The 23,929-nt window shown below is 33.6% G+C and overlaps 1 protein-coding gene across 3 annotated transcripts in view; it reads left to right on the top strand.

Moving 5' to 3' along the window:
* The window catches only part of LOC114331299 (microtubule-associated serine/threonine-protein kinase 3), an 82,672-nt gene that overhangs the window by 20,229 nt on the left and 38,514 nt on the right, over positions 1-23,929 (top strand). For all 3 annotated transcript variants that reach the window (XM_028280823.2, XM_028280824.2, XM_028280825.2), the window contains 6 exons: positions 1,752-1,930; positions 6,850-6,946; positions 11,391-11,572; positions 13,020-13,311; positions 18,701-19,428; positions 22,476-22,546. In XM_028280823.2, the coding sequence (XP_028136624.1) occupies positions 1,752-1,930; positions 6,850-6,946; positions 11,391-11,572; positions 13,020-13,311; positions 18,701-19,428; positions 22,476-22,546 (1,549 nt within the window). The remainder of the gene's footprint in view (positions 1-1,751; positions 1,931-6,849; positions 6,947-11,390; positions 11,573-13,019; positions 13,312-18,700; positions 19,429-22,475; positions 22,547-23,929) is intronic.

Raw genomic sequence — 23,929 nt, forward strand, 5'->3', positions numbered from 1 at the left:
ATTTTTTTCTAGTTTGAATAAATCAGTTGATTAGGTGGTAATAGTGTAACGATTGACCAAAATAAGAGACACATCGATCTGACCGTTCAAAAATTATGACGAATACAATTTTCTGTCAAAATGCGAAACTCGCCCTGTATATTATTAAACAATGGGAGCAGACACTTTTTAATGGTCATTTGTTATTCCCCATAGGAGCCTCTATACGAGGTAGGAGTATGTACAGTTCCTCATGACTCACCCTGTATAAGTCTTAAATTTAAATTATAATACTTCATTTTTCAGTTCTGCTAGGTTAAAATCTTGTTCATAGCATTTTAATTCCTCTATTACTCTGAAAAGTCACTAACATCACTATCTTGAAAAATTATTTTGAATTTATTGTTAATAGTTTTATATCCTCCAGTTATTGTTTTTAATGTTGTTAATAATTAAAGAATCGCATACGACAATGCATGCATCTCCTTCTTCTTGTAGTGCCTATCCGTTTCGGATGTTGGCGACCATCATGGCAATCTGTACTTTGCACACTGCTGCTGCTGCTAAAAGATTTGTGGTTGTTGTGTTGAACCGTGGTTGATGTCACCTAGGTACTCGATTTTGGCTGTTTTTTTTTGAACAGTTCTTTTTATTTTTGTATTCTTAATAAAATACCCTGATTAGTAACGTGGTCGGTATAATATATCTTCAGGATTCGACGATAAAGCCACATTTCGAAAGCATACATTTTCTTGTCTGTGAGAGTTCAGGACTCGACTCCATACAATTCTTAGGATTCTTCTTCTTCTTCATGTAGTTCCTTCTCCTATCGGAGATTGGCTATCATCACAGCTATCCGTACCTTATTGGCGGCTGCTCTGAAAAGATCTACTGAGCTACAACTATACCACTCTCTTAAGTTTCTCAGCCAGGAAATTCTTCTTCTACCTATAGATCTTTTACCCTTTATTTTACCTTGCATTATGAGCCTTAATATCTCATATTTCGTACCTCTAGTAATGTGGCCCAAATATTCCAGCTTTCTTGTTTTGAGGTTCTTTATCACCTCACAATCCTATCACCCCAAATTCTTAGGATTTTACAATATTAACAAAAATCTCTTTGAAATATCAATTGTTCGTGATATTAATATGAAATATTAAAAAGGGTTTAAGGCTGGTTTTGTTTATATTCGATTCAGAGTTGGACTACCATCTCCATATAGCAACTATTTCAGCATCCTTATGCATCATCAGTGAAGTTTATGCAGTCACAACTCTGAAGGGAATACAAACATTCTGCCTCTTTTAAGGCAAACCATCGCGATGCAATGAACTCACCTTTTGAGACGCAATCCAGCGACATCTCTCGTATTACGAGGAAAACAACGAAAAGCCCCAGATACAAAGTTTACTACTTTTTAAACAATTAGAATAATTGAAATAAAAATATAATAAACAATATTTTAAATCTAAGACTTTTCGTTAATAAACTGATTTCTGGCTGCATCCCATATCTCCGGATTTTACAATATATAATCACGTAGAGACGACGAAAATAGGAGAAAGCAAATAGAGGACACTTAGGCCACGCATTTACCTTCTCTTCGTCTAGGAAAAGGACCGAAAGACAGTTTCTAAATACTCAAAAACTGAGTAAAATGAAAAAGATTAAAAAGGGTTCAAGGCAGGTTTTGTTTATATTCGATTCAGAGTTGGACTACCATCTCCATAATATGAAATATGTTATTTAATAAATGTTTTATCTTTTAGAAGGAACTGGGTCCGGTAAATCGACGGAATAGCCGATCAGCTGCAATTCATAGGCTAAGTTTTGTTACTAATACAAGTCCAGTGCTACCAAGATCTCATTCTCCTGTATGTGGTAGTCCTATCGATAGCCCTAGAACCCACACCAACTTTAATAACTTTTCTTTTGCCCCTATCAAAAGGTAAGCAATAATAAATTTTTGAGAATATTTAGTTAATCATTAGAGTTAAATAGGACTTGCATGATGAAATAAATATAAGAAGAGGAGTAAGACGAGGCAATATTATACTCTCATTTCTAGCAGAAATGCCAGCGATACCTTAGTTCTGACTAATACTTCTGACTAACTGTGGTTAGTCATGATACATGATTAACCTTGTACCAGTGATGTAAATTTTCATTATTTTTGAACATTTGTATAACGATTCGTTACTTTAACTATCAATACCTGATACTTTATACTCGTTACTTTCGGTACTTTTAGTTTTCAGTTTTCAGTACAATATTTGTGACTTTATTGATTAGTATTTAAAAGGTAATGGTAATAGTTTTTGGTACTTAGTATTAATAAAAATAGTCCAAACTTGGTTAACTGTTGCTAAACATAATAAAAACTTCTTTATTTTCACAAAGTAAAAGAAAAATACAAAATAAAATATAATCGACAAATTAAAAAAAATAAAAATTGCTTATTTTATAAATCATTATCACAATGCAAAAATACTTGGTAGGTTTTCTACATTTTTTTATTTCAATCTGTTTCTGCTTTGGCAAATTTATACAGGATGGGCCAAAGAAAAGAGTTCACCTTGATATTTGGCAGTTAATACATTTTAAGGGAATGCCGAAACAGGTTGATTTTTATTTTTAAATTACAATTATTTTATATAATATATTTCATACGTCTCCATGACGTGTCATCGTCAGTGATGTCATCCATCAAAATAATTTTTGAATTAAATTAGTTGACACAAAAAGAAGTATGTATGTAATTTATTTAAATCAAAATACATTTTATTGCTGTCATAACATAGAAAAAAATTATTATTTGGCAAATACACATTGCTTTTCGCTTAAATTAAATGTTTAAACTGTCAAGAGGTAGGTATTTGTAATTTAATTTAAGCGAAAAGAAATGTTTATTTGTGAAATAAACATTTTTTATATTTTCTCACAGCAGTAAAATGTATTTTTGTTGTAACAAGACCCCATTTAAAAAAATCATCGATTACTTCATCACGCTCTGATGGATGACGTCACGTAGTATGAAATATATCACAAAAAGTTGCAATATAATAAAAATAAAAATGGACCTATTTCGGCATTTCCTTAAAATCTAATAGGTAACTATTGCCAAATATCGAAGTGGACTTTTTTCTTTGGCCCACCCTGTATAAATTTGTATTTATTGTGAAATCTGGTGAAAATACATTAATTTTTATTTCTTTAGACAGTTAATTTGAATTTTAATTACCCTACCCACAAACGCTCAAATTTTGACCGTTTTGATTTTTGACCATTTTTTCAGGCCTGTAACTCCTATATGACGTAAGTCTGCAACTCCAAATTTTTACTTCTAATTCTACTTGCTAGGGGCTAATATTCAGCCAAATTTCAATTTTTTTTCATCCGTGCCCATCAGGGATATAAGGGGTCAAACTGAGATTTTTCAAAAAATTACATTTTTGGGATTTTTTTTTGAAAAAATTTACTCAAGTCTCAAAGCTCAAACTTTTTTTATTTAAAATATGTACGTATGTCTTTTTCAGAAAAAATAACAAACCATTATCGGCTTGCTTTATGCTGCTAAAAAAATGCTGAAAATGGAATTTTATCAGTTTACCTTTTCAAACTTTGAGGTTCATTTGATGCCTTAAGGGTAGTTTTAAATTAATAATACTACAGGCAATTTTTTAGAGCATACTTTTCTAAAAAGTTTGGTTTTTGATTCATTGTTCTAGGCAAACATCAGTAAAAATATTGGCTAAAGAGCGAAGCCATGTTTTCCGTGAAAATGATCGACACGCTTTAACAAAAATGGCCGTCATCGGCAAACTAAATTTTTTTAAAATAAAATGAATGCAATTTTGTACTCTCTATAGACTGAAGTTTAAAAGGTAGAAAAATAAAAAATAGTCAAGCAACCACCTTTGGACCACTTGGCTTGGATTGACCCCACAAGGGGGGATTGTAGGGGCTGTTTAAATCAATATACCTTTTACCAAGACGAATTTTTCATTAAATTTACTAATACAGTGTGTCCACGGATGGGGTGCCCAAGAGAAAAAACTTTCTTATTTTGAATTTTAGCGAAAAATGTCATCTTGATAAAAAGTTTTGCTTGTTCTAAAACCCCATAAAACGAAATCAAATTCAAGTTTTCCAAAACCTGCTTAATTTTGTAGCCTATTTTATGTAAATTTCCTATACATTTTTGCACTAAGTTCTAAATCGTAACAATAATCTAGTGTTGCTAAGCTACAATATTACCTAAGCTACAATGTATCTAGCTTAGTAACTGTCAACTCCAATAAATAATTTGTGAATTGTCATTTTTTTTTGACAATGTTAAGTGTTAAAAAAAAATTTATGATTGGATGCTTAACATTTTCTTGTCGAAAAAGAATGACAATTCGCAAATTATTTATCGGAGTTGACAGTTACTAAGCTACATTGTATCTTAGCAACACTAGATTATTGTTATGATTTCGAACTTGGTGCAAACATTTATAGGGATTTGCATAAAATTAGCTACAAAATTAAGTAGGTTTTGAAAAACTTGAATTTTATTTCGTTTTATGGCGTTTTAGGACAAGCAAAAATTTTAATCAAGAATGACATTTTTCGCTAAAACTGAAAATAAGAAAGTTTTTTCTCTTGGGCACCCCATCCGTGGACACACTGTATAATAATAGTCTCCCGTTTTATACCGCTGACGCGGGTTTGGGATTATAGCAGGGTAGTCTGCTATATCTAGGGCCTACGGTATACAAGGATGGTAACAGGAACAGTGCTATGCTTCAACCGCCTATTATTACCCCTGGTTTTACCCAAGGTACTCATTTTTATTCAGGCTGAGTCGACCTGGGCCCTATAGACATTTTAAAAATGTCTAGATGTTCTCGCCGGCGCTGGGTTTCGAACCCCAGCCTACCTGCGTGGAAGTCAGACATGCTACCGCCTGAGCTATCGGGGCGCATTATACATCAAGTAATACTTTATAGTCCAGGGCTCATCTGTTTTGAGATGGACGTTGAGAGGTGACTCAAATTTTTTTGCAGAAATTGCTTGAAAATAACTCAAATAATAATATGTGAGTTATCCTCCCACTCAAAATGGTCCGGAACATTGTTTAAATAATCAAAATGTCAAAATATGAAGGAAAAATTCGATTTTTTTCTTCGTTTTTTGATTATGACTTTAAAAGTATTCATTTCCGAGAAAAGTTGTACTGACATAAAAGTTGCGTATATAAATTTCCTACAATATAGAATTGGTTAAAAATTTAAAAAATAGTCACCCTTGTTGCAAAATAGCAATACTTGCGAAAAAAACCATACAAAAACAAGTATTCGCATTTTACGTTTTTCAACCATTTATGCTAAACTTAGGACCTTCATATTTTACCCAGAAAAACTTTATGATATAGTAAAACAACACCGTAAATTTCATTAAGATCGGTTTAATAGATTTTGCACAATAAATTTTGCAATCCAGCTTTCGCAAAAAAATTCATTTTTTAAAAATGTTGCAGGACTAAAAATACAGCAGATAGTAAGTTGAATTTTTTTTTTGTTTATAGAAGTGTACTGTACCTTTCATTTGCAATTTGCAAAATTAAAATAGAATAATTACCACGGCGTCAGGAATTTTTTTAAATAAACATTAATTTTTGGTGCTACGCGCAGGACAGCGGTGTTCGATTCACACAAGTTGATTTCCACCAAAATTTCTTCTAATCTTTATCTAATATATTATTTTCTTACTCTATATTATTTTGTTGTATTTTAATATTTTAATTCCACAAAAATCAAACTAATTTTATTATTGTTTGTGAAATATTGTTTAAACAATTGCATATGTTTAAAAATAATAAACTTTTATTCTCTAAGTTAAAATATATGAACAAAGAAAGTTTTTGCTAAAAAAAGTGTTATTTTAAAGGATTAAGTATGTGTTTTTATTTTGCAATAAACAAATTTATTTATTTATATTGAAATGTAATAAAAATTAAAATGTATCAATCATTATTAAAGGTCATTGAAATGCCCAATCAGAGCAAACTATCCGCTGTCCTGCGCGTAGCACCAATAATTAATGTTTATTTAAAAAAATTCCTGACGCCGTGACAGTTAATCGATTTTAATTTTGCAAATTGCAAATAAAAGGTACAGTACACTTCTATAAGCAAAAAAAAATTCAACTTGCTATCTGCTTTATTTTCAGTCCTGTAACATTTTGAAAAAACGAATTTTTTTTGCGAAAGCTGGATTGCAAAATATATTTTGCAAAATCTATTGAACCGATCTTAATGAAATTTACAGTATTGTTTTACTGTATCATAAAGTTTTTCTGAGTGAAATATGAAGGTCCTAAGTGTAGCATAAATGGTTGAAAAAACGTAAAATGCGAATACTTGTTTTTGTATAGTTTTTTCGCAATTATTGCTATTTTGCAACAAGGGTGACTATTTTTTAAATTTATAACCAATTCTATATTGTAGCAAATTTAGTTATGCAACTTTTATGTCAGTACAACTTTTCTCGGAAATAAATACTTTTAAAGTTATAATCAAAAAACGAAGAAAAAAATCGAAATTTTCCTTAACTTTTTGACATTTTGATTATTTAAACAATGTTCCGGACCTTTTTGAGAGGGAGGATAACTCAAATATTACTATTTGAGTTATTTTCAAGCAATTTCTGCAAAAAAATTTGAGCCACCTCTCAACGTCCAAATGTACTAATATTTTTACAGATCCGCCCTGGTCTATTACTAATTTATTCATGGTTAGTGATATAGCAATTTATGTCTTTCTAGTTAGTAGTGGTTGATTAAATTTTATTTAGTCATTTAAAACACACCTTTTTGATTTCACAGAATCGTTGCTGGATATCGAGGAGATGGAAGAAGATGGTCTGTGGCTTCCCTTCCCTCATCAGGATATGGGACAACCCCCGGTAGTTCTAATATGTCGGTAATTATCTTCTTCTGCTTTAGTACAATTTATTAATTCTCTATCCAATAAGTCTTTTTATTCTATTTTTTTTACATCATTTATTTATTGTAATCTCTTTCTGTGTACAAAAAAAAACATTCAACATTTTGTCACAAAGTAACATAGGGGACAAACAAAGGACCCCGCAGAAACCTTATGGGAAATGGCTCTCTGTCAAATGCTCAGAAACTTTGGGCTCTGGTAGTCCTTGATGTGTAGAACAAAAAACTCAATGGGCCCCTAGCTCTAAAAAATCATGGTTTTAAGATATACGCCTTTTAAGTTATAAGTTATATGTAGAGTGAGGACGTTTGAGTTGGAATAAATTCATTTTCTCGATAATGGGCGACTCTGGAGATAAATCCCGAATCAGCTCGATTTTTATTTTTAAATTATAATTTTCTGGCATTTACATCATACTAGTGACGCCATCCATCTAGGCGTGATGACGCAATCGATGATTTTTTTTAAATGAGAATAGGGGTTGGGTGATTCGAAAGGTTATTCAATTATCTATTCACTAATATAAACATTAATATAATTATTTATACAGGGTGCCCAAATTTTTTTGTAATTAAAATAATTGGGAGAAAAAGAAGAATGTATATAATTTAATTCGAAATACATTTTAATGTTGTCCGAAAACAGGAAAAAATGTTTATTTGATGAATTAATATTGTATTCGCTAAAATTCAATATTAAAGCTGCCACCCACCTACCTCTTAGCAGTTTGAACATTTAATTTAAGCGAAAAGCAATGTTTATTTTTCAAGTTAACATTTTTTTCTCTTTTCTGACAGCAGTAAAATGTATTTTGTATTAATTAAATTGCATACATTCTTCTTTTTGTCTCAATTTAATTAAAAAAACATGAGAATTGAATAACCTTTCGAATGAGCTATCACACGACCCCTATTCTCATTTAAAAAATCGTCGATTGCGTCATTACGCCCAGATGGAGGACGTCACTAGTATGAAATATATTCCAAAAAATTAAAATTTAAAAATAAAAATCAACCTGATTCGGGATTTATCTCCAGAGTCGCCCATTCTCGAGAAAATGAATTTATTCCAACTCAAACGTCTTCACTCTACCTATAACTTCAGAGGCTTATATCTTAAAACCATGATTTTTTAGAGCTAGGGGCCCATTGAGTCTTTGTTCTACACATCAAGAACTTCCAGAACCCAAAGTTTCAGAGGAGTTGACAGAGAGCCATTTCCCATAAGATTTCTGCGGGGTCCTTTAACAAATTTCTAAATACCTATGATTATTTAAGACTGAAGACTGGTATAGTCTGTTCGCTAAACTCAGACGCAACTTTCTAGATATTTTAGTCGGTAATTTTGCCAATTTTAGTAAAATTGGCAAAAAACAAAAAAATTATCGACTAAAATATGTAGCCAGTTGCGTCTGAGTTTAGCGAACAGACTATAAGAGCACTCATTTTTCCCATAGCTACATATGCATCTGAAAAATGGACCCTGAAGAGAGAAAATAAGAACAAAATGAAGGCTTTTGAGATGTGGGTATACCGCCGCATGTTGATAATGTCCTGGGTTAAAAATTGAACAAATGTATCCATACTAGAACAACTTAATATAAAAGATAGCTTGCTTAAACAAATATAACAGAGGTACTTATAGTTTTTTGGACACATTGCAAGAACAGGCACGATAGAAAAACTTATCATTGAGGGCAAACTTGAAGGAAAAAGACCAAGAAGAAGATCTCCAAGCCGTTTGGTGGACCAAACAAAAACACGGATCAACCGAAGAATTCAAGATGCGGAACAAGTAGCCCAAAACAGAGAACGATGGAAAGAAATTATAAAAATTTGATGGTGTTACCACATCCCTATAAGGGATTAAGGACTGAGGAATAGGGCAATTATTTGAAATATAGTAATCAGATTCATCTCATTTACCAACTTTCTTGTCTCGAATGTGATGGACAGTATACAATGCGTCCATAAAGTAACGCATAAATTCATTATTAGCTAAATAAACAACATCGTTAGAAATTCCCGAGACAGGTTGAATTTTACTAGTGACGTCATCCATCTGGGCGTGATGACTTAATCGATGATTTTTTAAAATAAGAATAGGGGTTATGTGATAGCTCATTTGAAAGGGCATTTAATTCTCTATTCAGTAATATAAACATTAATATAATTATCGATACAGGGTGTCCACAAAATGTTTTTTTAATTACATTGAGACAAAAAAAAAGTATAGAATTTATTTAATTCAAAATACGTTTCACTGTTGTCAGAAAACGGGAAAAAAATGTTTATTTGACTAATAAATATTGTTTTTCGCTAAAATTCAATGTTAAAGCTGCCACCCACCTGCCTCTTTGCAGTTTGAACATTTCAATAAAGCGAGAATCAATGTTTATTTTTTAATTAAATTTTTTTTCTGTTTTCTGACAACAGTAAAATGTATTTAGAATTAAATAAATTACATACATTCTTCTTTTTTTGTCAATTAATTTAATTAAAAAAAATTTTTTGGACACCCTGCATAGATAATTATATTAATGTGTTTATTACTGAATAGAGAATTTAAACCCCTTCAAATGAGCTATCACATGATCCCTATTCTCATTTAAAAAAATCATCGATTACGTCATCACGGACAGAAGGATGACGTCACTAGTATGATATATATGTCAAAAAATCGTAATTTATAAATAAAAATCTGTACCTGTTTCGAGAATTTCTAACATTGTTGTTTATTTAGCTAATAATAAATTTATAAGTTACTTTATGGACGCACTGTATAGGGCAAACATTGCAAATAAAATAAAGAATAACGCAGCACAAAAGTGACTGCAAATCAGAGAAACAATCTTTTGCAGTAGCACAGCACTCTAACACAACAGGCCACACATTGAATTGATGAAATGTCAAGATCTTGGACAGAGAAAAAAGACTATTTCTCGAAATGTACCACATCAACAAAAACAACAGGGCACAGATTCTAAAGGTGCCGGTGGGGGATGGCGTCTATGCGCAGTATTCTAGTTGGTGTATGAGAAAGTATTCGTAATAATGAAATAACAAATTATATAAAATTTATGTACGTATGTATGTATGTATGTCGCCATCGCCCATCAAAAAATACTGGACCGATTTCGATGAAACTCGGTATTACTAAGTTTAAAAGAATTTTGTCGAGAAACTAAGCTTTTAAAATAAATCTCTCAAATGCGGGCCGAAATATGGGAGTTATTTGTGGCCCATTTTTGCAAATTTTGTATCTTAACGAATGAAACTTGATGCCGATGATATTAATATTATGAGTAGAACATCAACAGGAGCACAGGAAACATACGCAGAGTTAAAAACGCAAACAAAAAGACTATGTCTGGAAATTAACACAGAAAAAAACAAAAATAATGATACAGACGAGAAAACTATAGTCCCACAAAACATAATACATGAAGGTGACATTGAAACGGTTGGAAAGTTTACATACCTGGGAGTAGAACTATATGCCGACGGATCAGAAGATGAAGAAATACGGAAGAGAATAACGCAGGCAAACAGAGCTTATTTTGCCGTCTCCCATATATTTCGGCCTAAAAATGTCCACCGAAATACAAAGATGAGAAGATATAAAACCTTAATTCGACCAATAGCATGGCTATGGCAGTGAAACATGGGTCCTGAAAGAAACATCCAAAAACAAACTCGACACATTCGAAAGGAAAGTACTGAGGAGAATACTAGGACCTGTGAGGGAAAACGGAATCTTTAGAAGTCGATACAACAGCGAGCTTTATCAACTATATAAGGAAACACCTCTGTCAGACTTCATTAGAATACAAAGATTGCAATGGGCCGGACATGTGATAAGAATGGGAGAGGATAGGCTACCAAAAAGAGCACTGAATGCTAGAATGCAGGGAAAGAGACCGGTTGGAAAGCCAAGAAAGCGCTGGGAAGACACAGCAAACAGCGACGCACAAGCCCTTTTAGGAGTCCGTGTATGGAGAAAAGCAGCCACAGACAAGCAAGGGTGGAGGCAAAAAATAAAGGAGGCCAAAAGCTCAATTTGGGCTGTAGTGCCGTAGAAGAAGAAGAAGAAGAATGAAACTTATTGCAAAATTAGTTCATCGATAGGCGAATGGAAATACGGAATTTGACATTTCCAAATTCAAAATGACGGCCAATATGGCCGACCGCCCACCCGGCACATTTCCTTACCTATCAATAAACCTATTTAAGATAAGTTTAATTTGAAAAGATCGTTATATAGTCTGAATATGGGGCTATAAGGAGAATATTATCGTTTTTTAGAAAAGTATGGGTTGCCTATATTTAAGGCGCCAAAATTTGACATAACTTTTGTGTGTCCGGTTACTTTTGCGGGTCAGTGTGTTATAGACAACATATAACTAAAATTTTTGTTTTAGTCAAAATGCTCTAGTCAAGAAAGATTACACCAGTTACCACATATTCCAACTTCCGAAGATATTCGAATACTAACTCATCACTTCTCAAGTAACGAAAGTAATGCGTCCATACCAAGTGGTGAAGAAACCTCATCGGTTAGTCATCGATCACCCCTTCACAGACCACGGTCTAGGAGTTTAAGGTAATCAATTTGTAAAAAAAAGTTTACTTTTAGAAGTTGTAGAGGTCGACAGACATATCTGAAACCGCCAAGATCAGACCGATCGAAAACTTTGGTTACGCGACGTTGTCAGATCAATCGGGTTTTAAAGGTTTTTCGGTTATTTATTTGTTACCGGTTTCGCAGTAAAATTGATAACAATTCTACAATGCTTTTAAACAAAGAAAATATTTAAAATGGTATACCATTATATATAATAATTATATATTACATATATATAATAATTATATATAATAATTAACTTATAAAATATGAATTTTTAGTATATTAACTTTTAATTATTTATTAAAAAAAAAAAAAAAAAATACAGTCGGGTTCGAACTCGGTACTTCTCGATCTGCAGTCTAATGCTCTAACACTGAGCCACCATCAATTTGTTGATATCGATTTGTTGACGTACTTTAAGATGGAATCAAAATGTCATTGCATTAGTCACATTTTTAAAACAGTTTGAAATTTAAAAAAATCGATCTATCCATATATCAGTTAAATATTGCATTGTTAGCTAGTTCTGAGCTATTCTGAAAATTTCAGGTGCCTAGATAGCCTAGAAGTATTTTTAAAATGGATTACAAAATTTGCGGACATAGTGACATAGTTACAAAGACCAAGCCAAGTATATAGAAACGTTTTAATAAACATCTATTGGATGATTTTATCTGACAATGTCGCAAAACCACATATTTCGTCCACAGTGCTTTTTAAATGGATGTTTACAATTTGCGCCAACCCACAGTGGTTCGAAATGCTGAAAACGTGGTTATGAGAAAAAATAAAAAGTCCCTATTTAGGGATTTTCATGTTTACAGTCGTTTTATCATACTATCGTAGAGTCGTAATACGCAGGTATAAGTATCAGTGAGGATCTATTCTTATTCCTAACTCCGGGACAAGTGAGCCATGTACGAACTTATTTTGGCCGGCAGTGAAAGTCAAAAAGAATGCGTATATTGAAAACGCTGTAAAACGTTTTGTAGTTTATCAATTTTATTGCTGGAAAGCAGAGTCTTATTTTTCAAGTATGTATGAATGTAAGATAAAAGTTGACTAAAGATTTGATAACAATAATGTCAATAAATAAACAGTAAAAATATACTTGAAATAAAATCGTTTAAAATAAAATTTTCTAATTTCTTTCGGCCATATAGGATCCGCCATTTTGTTTTTCAAAAAATAATATGTCAGATTCGTAATCAGCGATGCCAAAAAGCCTTAAGTACGAAAGTAATTCCGAAGTGTATGAACAATATACGTTTTTAAAGGTTCATGACCACCTTTTCGGCATTTGGAACCACAGTGCAACGCGTTCAACTGAAGTCGCCTCTCCTTGATTTACTACCTTAGTGACCTTCGCGGTTTAATATATCGCTGTACACTTGTACTAAAACTTGCTGCTTTTTCCTTACAGTAGTCCGAGTAGATCTCCAGTTATAGACAACGAAATATGTATGATGAACGTATTATACAAAGAAAGATTTCCGAAAGCAACCCAGCAAATGGAGGAAAGACTAGCCAATTTCATCGAAGAAAATAAAATTTTAGATTTTGGAAAAGATTGTGATTATTTACCCATCGTCCGTTTCGTCCATCACCAAGTTCTGGAAATAGCTAGAGACTGCTTACACAAATCTCAAAGCAAACTTATTACCAGTCAGTATTTTCATGAGATGTCTGAAAATTTGGAACGGTTATTAACAGAGGTAAGAATAAAGATCTCAAAGGAATCCTTTGGTCTCAAACCTTTCAACACTATATCCCTTCATCTACGTTCTGTCTAATTGATCTAGGATTCTAAGGGTAAGAACAGAGCAAGTGGGTCGCGGTGGAGGTGGAGGTCGCGGTCGATGGCGATATCCATGTAAAACAAACACATTGTAGTGAATGGAAGAGAACAGAGCAGGTAAGTGGCGGTGGAGGTTTAGCGCGATGCCATCCAGGAGGTTTACATCGATGCTTTTGAAAAGAAAATGAGTTTGTTTTACGTGGATGTCTACTGCGCGGTCTACAATGATGCTTCCCTGTGATTGGTCCGTTCGAAACCAAGTTGTCATTACCTGCGCTATCTGAGTTAATACTTTTTATATAATCCCTTTTTTGTATTCAGTTTATTTTTGAATTTCTAAAGTAATTAACTTCAGTAAATTTTTGAAATATGAAGGAGGATCTGATTATTTACAGCTGACATTTCATCACTATCATCATTTGACTGGCACAACATCGCAAAAGCACAGTCTTTTTGTCATTCAAATTTCATTAAACTACTTTACTTGATAGTGGTTCTAGCTCGACTGACAGCGCAGGTGACCTCCTTGCTATGTGCTGTTGACTTACACCTCCACCTCGACACACTTGTTGTGTTCTTACCCTAAGAAAGCTGTTCCTATTGTATTTGCTAATAGTTGCCCTGTTTTTTCTTCTCTGGAAGTTGTTTGTTTGGTGTCGGTTAGACTATAGTCAATTGGCTTCTTGTAACCTTCTTTAATTGTAGCTAATTAGCTATCATACAAATCCTCGAATTTTTGTATTTGACTCTGGTTTGCTCGGGGTTCTTGTATAAAGGTGGAGTCACATCTTATAACACCAAGTTCTGCCGAGGCTGCGTTAGATAGATAGATTTTCCGTTGAGTATTAGCTGCAGTATTCAGTATCTGATACCTCTCATTATACCGGGTGGTGAATCGTAAAACGGGTCATAGAAAACTCAATGTAAAATTCTAAACTGTTGAATTTCTGCTTCCCTAATTATTTTACATCAAAAGTTATGAGAGAATGTTTGTAGAGGATTGAAATCTGAATTACAATCAGAAGTTAAAATTGTTCTACGATTTAAACGCATTCCAAAATTTTGAAAAATATAATACCTACATTTGCCACAGTAGGTATGTGTGTAAAAGGCCACACGTTACTATTTAACTGACAGTGTTCACAACCATTGACTGAATAAAAAATCTTTATTATTAATACTTTCTCCGCAACTGAGGGTATCTTATCAACTGTATTGTTTTTAAACAATAAATGATAAAATAAAAATATTGACAGTTCAAAAATGTGAAAATAATAATTTCATTGTGAATTATTGCACTGTCTGTGGCCTAATTTTGGGCTGAAAAACTGAAAAATGTATTACATTTTTACAAAATTTCGGAACATCTTTAATTCGTAGAACAATTTTAACAGTTGTTTTCAATACAGATTTCAGTATTTTGATGTAAAATAATTAGGGAAGCAAGAATTCAACAGTTTAGAATTTTACATTGAGTTTCCTATGGCCCGTTTTCCAATTCACCACCCGGTATGCCCCAGATATTCAAGTTTTCTCTTTATCATCTTCGTCAAGTCACCTTCGCTTTGACCTATTCTGTTTATGACTCATATGTTTGAAAGGTGTTGAACCCATGATATTTTGAGCATTTTACGATATGACCACATCTCGAACACTTCTAATTTGTTCATCATATTAACCTTCATGATCCTTTCACATCCATTTAGTAATAGAGGATACACATAACATTTTAGGAACTTGATTCTTAGTTTGTAAGTTCAGCTGATAATTGCATAGTATAGATCTAAGTTTCATAAATGGTCCTCTTGCAATTTCTATACGATTTTTAATATCTTCATCAGGATTTAGTGTCTCATCATTTGCATATGCCAAAATTTGGGATGATTTATTAAAAATATTTCCTCTGTTGTCTATTCGGGCAACTCTGACCGCCTTTTCCAGAACTATGTTGAAAAGTAGACGCGCCAACGCATCTCCCTGTCGCAGGTTAACATGCGTTTCAAACGCCTGTGATTGTTCGCCCTGTATTTCGACTTTGCAAACAACTTTACGCATTTTATCCTTAACCAATCTTATCAGTTTATCGGGCATGTAAAATTCATCCATGGCTTCATATAATTTATTTCTTAGGGCACTATCATAGACCGATTTAAATTCTACGAAAAGATGGTATGTGTCGATATTGAATTCATTGGTTTTTTCCAGTATTTGCTTTAGCACACAGATCTGGTGTGTTGTTGATTGACCAGGCCTAAAACCACTTTGATATTCGCCAAGAAGCTCCTCTGAATGTGCACTTACGCGACCATATAAGATCTTCTTCTCCTTCTTTTGCCCTTTAATTCGTCCAATTTTGAACATAGGCTTCCCCCTGTTTCCAGTGCGTTCCTCCTATCTTTTTAATGTCGTCTCCCCACCTCATCTGGGGTCGTCCTCTTGCTCTCTTTCCTGTCCATGGTCTCCATTGTTGTATCGTGGTATTCCATCTATTGTCCGTTTGCCTAGCGTTATGACCTGCGAAGCTCCATTTTAGCCTGGCTATATGTTGTCCTGCGTCTTTGATTTTGTTTTATTTCTTACTCAGTTGTTTTGCTTTTTGTCTGTTAATTTTACTTCTGACATTGCTCTCTCCATGGCTCTTTGTGTCTTCATTATTTCATCCATGTTTGCCTTGGTCAAGGTCCATGTTTGGCATGCGTATGTAAGAATTGGGAGTGTGCACTGGTCAAACACTCTTGTTTTTAAGTATTGTATTTTTTATTCTTTAGGACCCATTTTAATTTCCCAAATCTTGCCCAGGCTAATCTGACCCTTCTTTTTACCTCGGCTGTTTGGTTTTCCTTATTTATTTTTATTATCTGTCCCAAATATATATATATATATATATATATATATATATATATATATATATATATATATATATATATATACAGGGTGTCCCAAAAGTAGTGGAACGGTCGAATATTTCGCGAACTAAACATCGGATCGGAAAATTGAAAAATACGTGTTCAATCATTTTAAAAATCTATCCAATGACACCAAACACCAACCCCCAGTACACCCCATGGAAGTGGGGTGGAGGGTAACTTTAAAATATCAAATAGAAACCCCTAGTTTTTCTTGCAGATTTGGATTCGTTGCGTAAAAGTAAGCAACTTTTATTCAAGACATTTTTTCTAACTGTGGCTAGATGTCGCTATAATTGAGAAAAACGATTTATCCTGATACCATAGCTAAATTATAGAAACGGTCTAATATCTCAAGAAATACACTTCCAAATGAGAAACCAAAAAAAAGGTTTCTAATACTTTTCGAAAACCTATCGAACAACACTAAACATGACCCTCCAACCCACCCCCTGGAGGTGGGGTGGGGGTAACTTTAAAATCTTAAATAGCAACCCCCACTTTTTATTACAGATTCGGATTCGTCATGAAAAATTAAGCAGCATTTATTCGAAACATTTTTTAGAATTGTTGATAGATGGCGCTTTAATTGGAAAAATACGATTTACTAGCGCCATCTATCAGCAATTTTAAAAAAATGTTTCGAATAAATGTTGTTTAATTTTTCATGACGAATTCAAATCTGCAATAAAAAGTGGGGGTTGCTATTTAAAATTTTAAATTTACCCCCCACCCCGTCTCCAGGGGGTGGGTTGGAAGGTCATTTTTGGTGTTTATCGATAGGTTTTCGAAAAATATTTAAAACCTGTTTTTGGTTTCTCATTTGGAAGTGTATTTCTCGAGATATTAGACCGTTTCTATAATTTACCTATGGTATCAGGATAAATGGTTCTTCTCAATTATAGCGCCATCTATCCACAGTTCGAAAAAATGTCTAGAATAAAAGTTGCTTACTTTTACGTAACGAATCCAAATCTGCAAGAAAAACTAGGGGTTTCCATTTGAGATTTTAAAGTTACCCCCCACCCCACCTCCAGGGGGTGTACTGGGGGTTGGTGTTTGGTGTCATTGGATAGATTTTTGAAAATGATTGAAAATGTATTTTTCAGTTTTTCGATCCGATGTTTAGTTCGCGAAATATTCGACCGTTCCACTACTTTTGGGACACCCTATATATAATCATTAACCGCTTCTATGGTGGTGTCGTTTAGTATTCATCATCATCAGTAGCTCGACAACCCTTTTTGGGTCCTGGCTTGTTCTAGGATTTTCCGCCATTCTGTTCTGTTCCTTGCTTTGTTCTTCCAGTCGTTTAGTATTACGTTTCTATTATCTTGTGTGTTTGTCATTGTTTTTGTTTTGGCAAAATTCATTTTTGGACCTATTTGTTCGGATTCATTTGCTCCTTCGGTTAGCATGGTTTGTAGTTCTTCAAAACTTGATGCTATTACTACTACATCGTCTGCATATCTTAGGTGGTTTAGTTTCTTTCCATTTATGTTTATTCCCATGTTTGTCCGTTCCATTGTTTTGAAAACATCTTCCAGTGCTAATGTAAATAGTTTAGGAGAAATAACATCTCCCTGTCGCACTCCTCTGTTAATTGGTATGGGTTTTGTGGTTTCTTCCACTTGTACTATCATTGTTGCTTTCTTATATATATATTATGTATTAGCATTCTGTATCTGGAATCTATTCTACTGTTGTTTATAGCTTTTTCTATTGCCCACATTTCTACGCTGTCAAATGCTTTTTCGTAGTCAACGAACGCTAAGTGCAGATCTATATGGTATTCGTTAGCTTTCTCTATTAGTGTCCTAATTGTTAGAAGATGGTCAGTGGTGCTATATCCCTTTCGGAATCCTGCCTGCTCTACTGGTTGATATGAGTCCAATTTGTGTGTTAGTCTGTTGTTTTTAATCCTCATGAATAGTTTATACGTTTGCGACAGCAGTGAGATGGGTCTGTAATTTTTTAGGTCTTTTCTGTCGCCTCTTTTAAATAGTAGGATTGTAAGACTTTCGTTCCATTCGTCGGGTATTTCTCCTTTATGTATACAGTGATTAAATAGATTTCTTAATGTTTTTAAGATTTCTTCTTTCCCTTCTTTCAACATTTCAGCAAGGATTCCATCTGGTCCCGGTGCTTTGTTGTTCTTTAATTGTGATAGTGCTGCTTCTATTTCATAATTTTCTATTTTTGGTAATGTTTCTGAGTTTACATCCGTGATTGTTTTCTTGATATATTCCTGAGTGTTGAGGTTTGCGTCTTTCGACCATATAAGATACTCGAAAATATTTTGTAAGCTGTATTAAGGAGGGTTATTCCCCTATGGTTCATAGTATCATAGTCCAATACTTATTATATTTATTATACTTTATTTATTATACTTTATTTTAGACTAAGGAAAAATCAGAAGGTGCAGCTAACTTACTGACAAGTTTTATAAAGAAACTTTTGTTAATCATATCTCGGCCGGCCCGTTTATTGGAATGTTTGGAGTTTGATCCAGAAGAATTCTACCACTTTCTAGAGGCAGCAGAGGGCCAGGTAAAAGGTGTTCAAGGCATAAAAGCAGATATTCCACAATATATTATACAGAAACTAGGTTTAAATCGAGACCCGATAGCAGAACTTCAACAGGAACTACGTGATTGTAGTTGGTCGAATGAGAACAAGCCGGTAGTTTTGAACGCTGCTCCCACTATGAGAAAGACCCTGTGTAACCCAAACGAACATGATTTTGAAGTTGTCAAACTGATTTCAAATGGTGCCTACGGAGCAGTATACTTGGTGAAGCATAAACAAACTAGGCAACGATTTGCGATGAAAAAGATCAACAAAAACAACTTGATGTTGCGCAACCAGGTAGAGCAAGTTTTTGCTGAACGAGATATCCTTAGCTTTGCAGACAATCCTTTTGTAGTCAGTATGTATTGCAGTTTCGAGACTAAAAAGCATCTATGCCTGGTTATGGAATATGTTGAAGGAGGAGATTGTGCTAGTTTGTTAAAAAATATTGCAGTTCTACCAGCTGATATGGCTCGTTTTTATTTTGCTGAGACCGTACTTGCTGTTGAGTACTTACATTCTTATGGGATAGTGCATAGAGATTTAAAACCTGATAAGTAAGTTCATATTTTATCTTTTATTTTTATATATGTACACAAAAAACATTTTACTGAGATAAAATTACTATTTACTTTACATTTTATTAATTTAGATAGATATAAATATGGAGGGGGGAAAGTGATACTGGGGAACTGTTTGGTTTAATAATAAATATAAAGAAAACAAAAACCATGGTTATCAGTAAGAGGGGTAACGTCATAACAAGGATCCAGATAAAAAATGAAGATATTGAACAAGTGGAGAACATGAAATACTTAGGAGTCTGGATTACAGAAGATCTAAATCCGAAATCGGAAATTTGATCCAGAGTAAGTAATCAAGTGAAACCTTTTTGAAGATGATTTCTGAGTAACCAAAGACTCAATCTGCAAATCCGATATCAAATGGTAAAATGTTATATCCACTCTATTCTTCTTTATGGTGCCGAAGTTTGGACTGTTAATGTTGACTTAATGAGAAAGCTGGAAGCTTTTGAGATGTGGCTTTTTAAGAGAATTTTGAAAATACCATGGTAGTATGATACAATTGAGCCAAAAGATGGCATAACCCAGACATCCAAAGTGAAAGTTATCCTACAACAATATAAAGGTCCTATACATAGTCCTTCTAAAATGAACGGTTCCAAAGTTACGGAGGTAATAATAATGTAGTATAATTGGTCCAAAAAAAGGCCTAACCCAGACATCCAAAGTAAAAGTTTTCCTCCAACACCAAATTGTTCTATATAGTCCATATATTGTTCAGTAAAAAGTTACACCATTTTGAGCGTCCGGTTTGGGGGGGGATGGGGGAGAAGTCGGTAAATTAGTAGTTTTTCGTCAATATTTCTAAAACTATGTTTTAGTGTAAACAATGTTCTATACAAAAATGTTCTACATACAATTTTAAACAAAAAAGGTCCATACATAATTGTCATAAAATTAACGGTTCCAGAGTTACGGAGAGTGAAAAGTGGATGTTTTCGATACTTTTTATATTTTTTGGGCAATTAATGATGATTTTGGGTGGTGAGGTTGACGTTTCTTCGAGGGCTTATCACTAACATACCATCGGCAACTGAAATAGCAAATTTTATTTACAAAAGACAATCCTGTTAAAGAAAATTTCTTTCATCAGTAATAATAATTATAAATTGTCCAAAAAATGTAAAAAGTATCGAAAACCTCCACTTTTCAACCTACTCTAAATTTTATGTAAAACATTTTTGTATAGAACATTGTTTACGCTAAAACATAGTTTTAGAAATATTGACGAAAAACGTAAAACAATTACTAATTTACCGACTTCTCCCCCATCTCCCCCCCCCCCCAAACCGGACGCTCAAAATGGTGTAACTTCTTACTGAACAATATGTGGACTATATAGAACAATTTGGTGTTGGAGGAAAACTTTTACTTTGGATGTTTGGGTTAGGCCTTTTTTTGGACCAATTATATTATACTACCTCCGTAACTTTGGAACCGTTTATTTTAGAAGGATTATGCATAGGGCCTTTTTTATTTCAAATTTAATGTAGAACATTTTTGTGTTGAAGGTTGTTCATGCTAAACCGCATAGTTTTAGAAATATTGACGAAAAACGTAAAAAACTACGAATTTACCAATTTCTCCCCCTCTCCCTCCAAACCCGACGCTCAAAATGGTGTGACTTTTTTCTGAACATTATGGGGACCATACAGAACAATTTGGTGTTGGAGGATAACTTTCACTTTGGATGTCTGGGTTTGGATCTAGTTATACCATACTATGGACCGATTATATTACGAACGAAATGGTGTTGCGCAGAATGGGAAGAGACGGAGCATATTTGGGGTACATACTTAGATATGATAAGTAGGAGTTGTTACAGCTGATTATGAGGGATAAAATCGAAGGAAAAAGGGTCCTGGTAGACGACAAATATACTGGCTGAAAAACATTCGCAACTGGACCGGGTTAAACACACAGACGCTTTTAGGAAAAGCAGAAGATAGAGACGACTTCACCATGGTTATAGCCAACCTTCATTAGTGGACTCGACACTAGAATAAGAAGATAAATATGAAGTTCCTTCCCCGTAGTCATGTTACAGTCTCATCATCCTCTAGACTCTAGACAAAACCAACAAAAATTCTTTTTTTGAGCCTACAGTGCCCAGTCCAGATCAAATTGTTTACCTTAAATATCAGTTAACTTGTAGCACAGTCACAATGAAATGAGATCCAGAACCGAGTAGGCCAGAGCTGCTTTTAGAAGGATGTCCAAGGTATTATGTAACAGAGACCTAAAATTGGCTTTACGGATGTGCTTACTTTGCTGCTACCTGTTCTCGGTCTTACTTTATGGTGTCGAGTCTTGGACTGTGAATAGTGTAAAATGTGATAGAAATGGCGGTATAAAAGAATTTTAAAAGTTTCTTGGGTGGGGAAGATTGAAAGATAAATTAGAAAAACTGACTTTTTAGTTCAGAATAATATATTTGTACAGGGTGTCCCCGAAAATAGTGCGTTCCTTTAAGGTATGGATATAATAATATATAATTTAGAACAAAAAAGTCCTATAACATTTTTTTCTAAAGTTAACCGTTTCCAAGAAAAAATTTACATTGTTCTCCATAAGAGTGAATTTTTATTTTCATAAATTTGAATGACATGGCAACGTAGCCTAGAAGAATTTCTGTGACTGTGGAAATTTAACCTAATAACCCCTTATTTATTTACTATTTGAGGTGTGATTTTTGGGGTTGTTGACATCGTAGTTGACTACCTGCGAAATAATGGATATGGGTTTGGTTAATATTTACATTATTCTACCTATCAGATGCAACTGATCTACAGACCTACTTTTTTAATCTTTAGATTTTTGAGTTGCGCGTTGTTGCCAGACTTCAATTTGCATATCAAAATGTATTTTCGTTTTTTGGTCAAACGGTTGAATTTACAAAAAAATGTTATAAGCCTTTTTGTTCTACATTGTGCCTTCTACCTATACCTTTAAGGAACGCACTATTTTCGGGAACACCCTGTATAGAGTTTCAGAATTTAAACGTTTGGTTTTTGTTTCAGTCTTTTGATAACAGCACTTGGCCACATTAAACTTACAGACTTTGGATTGAGCAAAGTTGGTCTGATGTCATGTAAGTATATTTTTTGCTTAAACATAATTCATGTGGTATAATTTATTTTAGCCTCGTAAAATGAACATAAAGAACAACATATGGTTGGTACAGTGTAAATATCGTTGCACGTCAGAGATCCAAGTTGACATTGTTGCCAAATTACAAAAAAGTTCTGAATTCGTTTTAAATCATATATAATACATAATTATTGCAGAAGTGAATTATACAACAAAATAAATTATATTCAGTGTAAATAAATAAAAAAATACAAATAGAAAACAATAATTAAGTAATAATTCTTACGTTAAAGTAAATAATAAAAACAATATATATAATACAACAAATGCTTATAGTAAATAATAAAAACAAATCTCAAGTGTCAACACCGCAACTGTGAAATAAGTTACCAATTTATGCTAAGATGTCACCTTCGTTCGATCACAGTTAAAGTGTGATCCGGTCAAATCTGCTTCATAAAACGCACTGTAATCAATTTATACAAATTGTAGCAAGTTATGGTATATTTTTTTAAGTTTATAATTAATAGAAATCTTCAAATATTATTTCTACGTGTATATAATAAAATGTCTAGTGGCTGTAATTCCAATGTACTTGGCTAAACGATTCTAAAATAATGGAACAGACCCACGACTTAAGTATTTTGTGTTGATATCATGTGACGACACTTGGTATGCCACGGATGACGTGCAACGGTATTCATACTGTACGAACGATATTTGGATATTCTGTATCGTAAAATTTTTTTAATAAGCTAAATTACTTATTGATTTGATTACTTTACTAGTTTGTCGCCAGCATCTTTCGAGGATCGTCGTTTTACCTGGAACATTACATTTTTCACTGTTTGCCTATGCTCCTTTATATTGTTTAGTTTTCATCTGTTTTATTACCCTATGCGGGGTCGGCTTCCCTAATTGCATTTCTCTACACAATTCTATCTTGGGTCATATCAATGTTAATCCCCTTTACCAACATGTCCTGCCTTATCGCCTCCCCCCAGGTCTTCTTTGGTCTTCCTCTCCTACTCCTTCCAGGAATCTGCACTTCAGCTATTCTTCGTATTGGGTGATTAACGTCTCGACGTTGAACATGACCAAACCATCTTAACCTATGCTCTCTCATTTTGGCATCAATTGGTGCCACACCTAGACTTCCCCTAATATACTCATTTCTAATTTTATCCTTCTTTGTCACTCCACTCATCCATGTAAGCATTCTCATTTCCGCCACATGCATACATTGTTCCTCTTTCTTTTTCACTGCCCAACATTCAGTTCCGTACATCATAGCCGGTCTTATGGCTGTTTTATAGAATTTTCCCTTCAGCTACATTGGAATTTTTCTGTCACACAACACACCACTCGCTTCTTTCCACTTCAT

Source organism: Diabrotica virgifera, chromosome 10, assembly GCF_917563875.1.
Source record: "Diabrotica virgifera virgifera chromosome 10, PGI_DIABVI_V3a".
Taxonomy (NCBI): Eukaryota; Metazoa; Arthropoda; class Insecta; order Coleoptera; family Chrysomelidae; genus Diabrotica; species Diabrotica virgifera.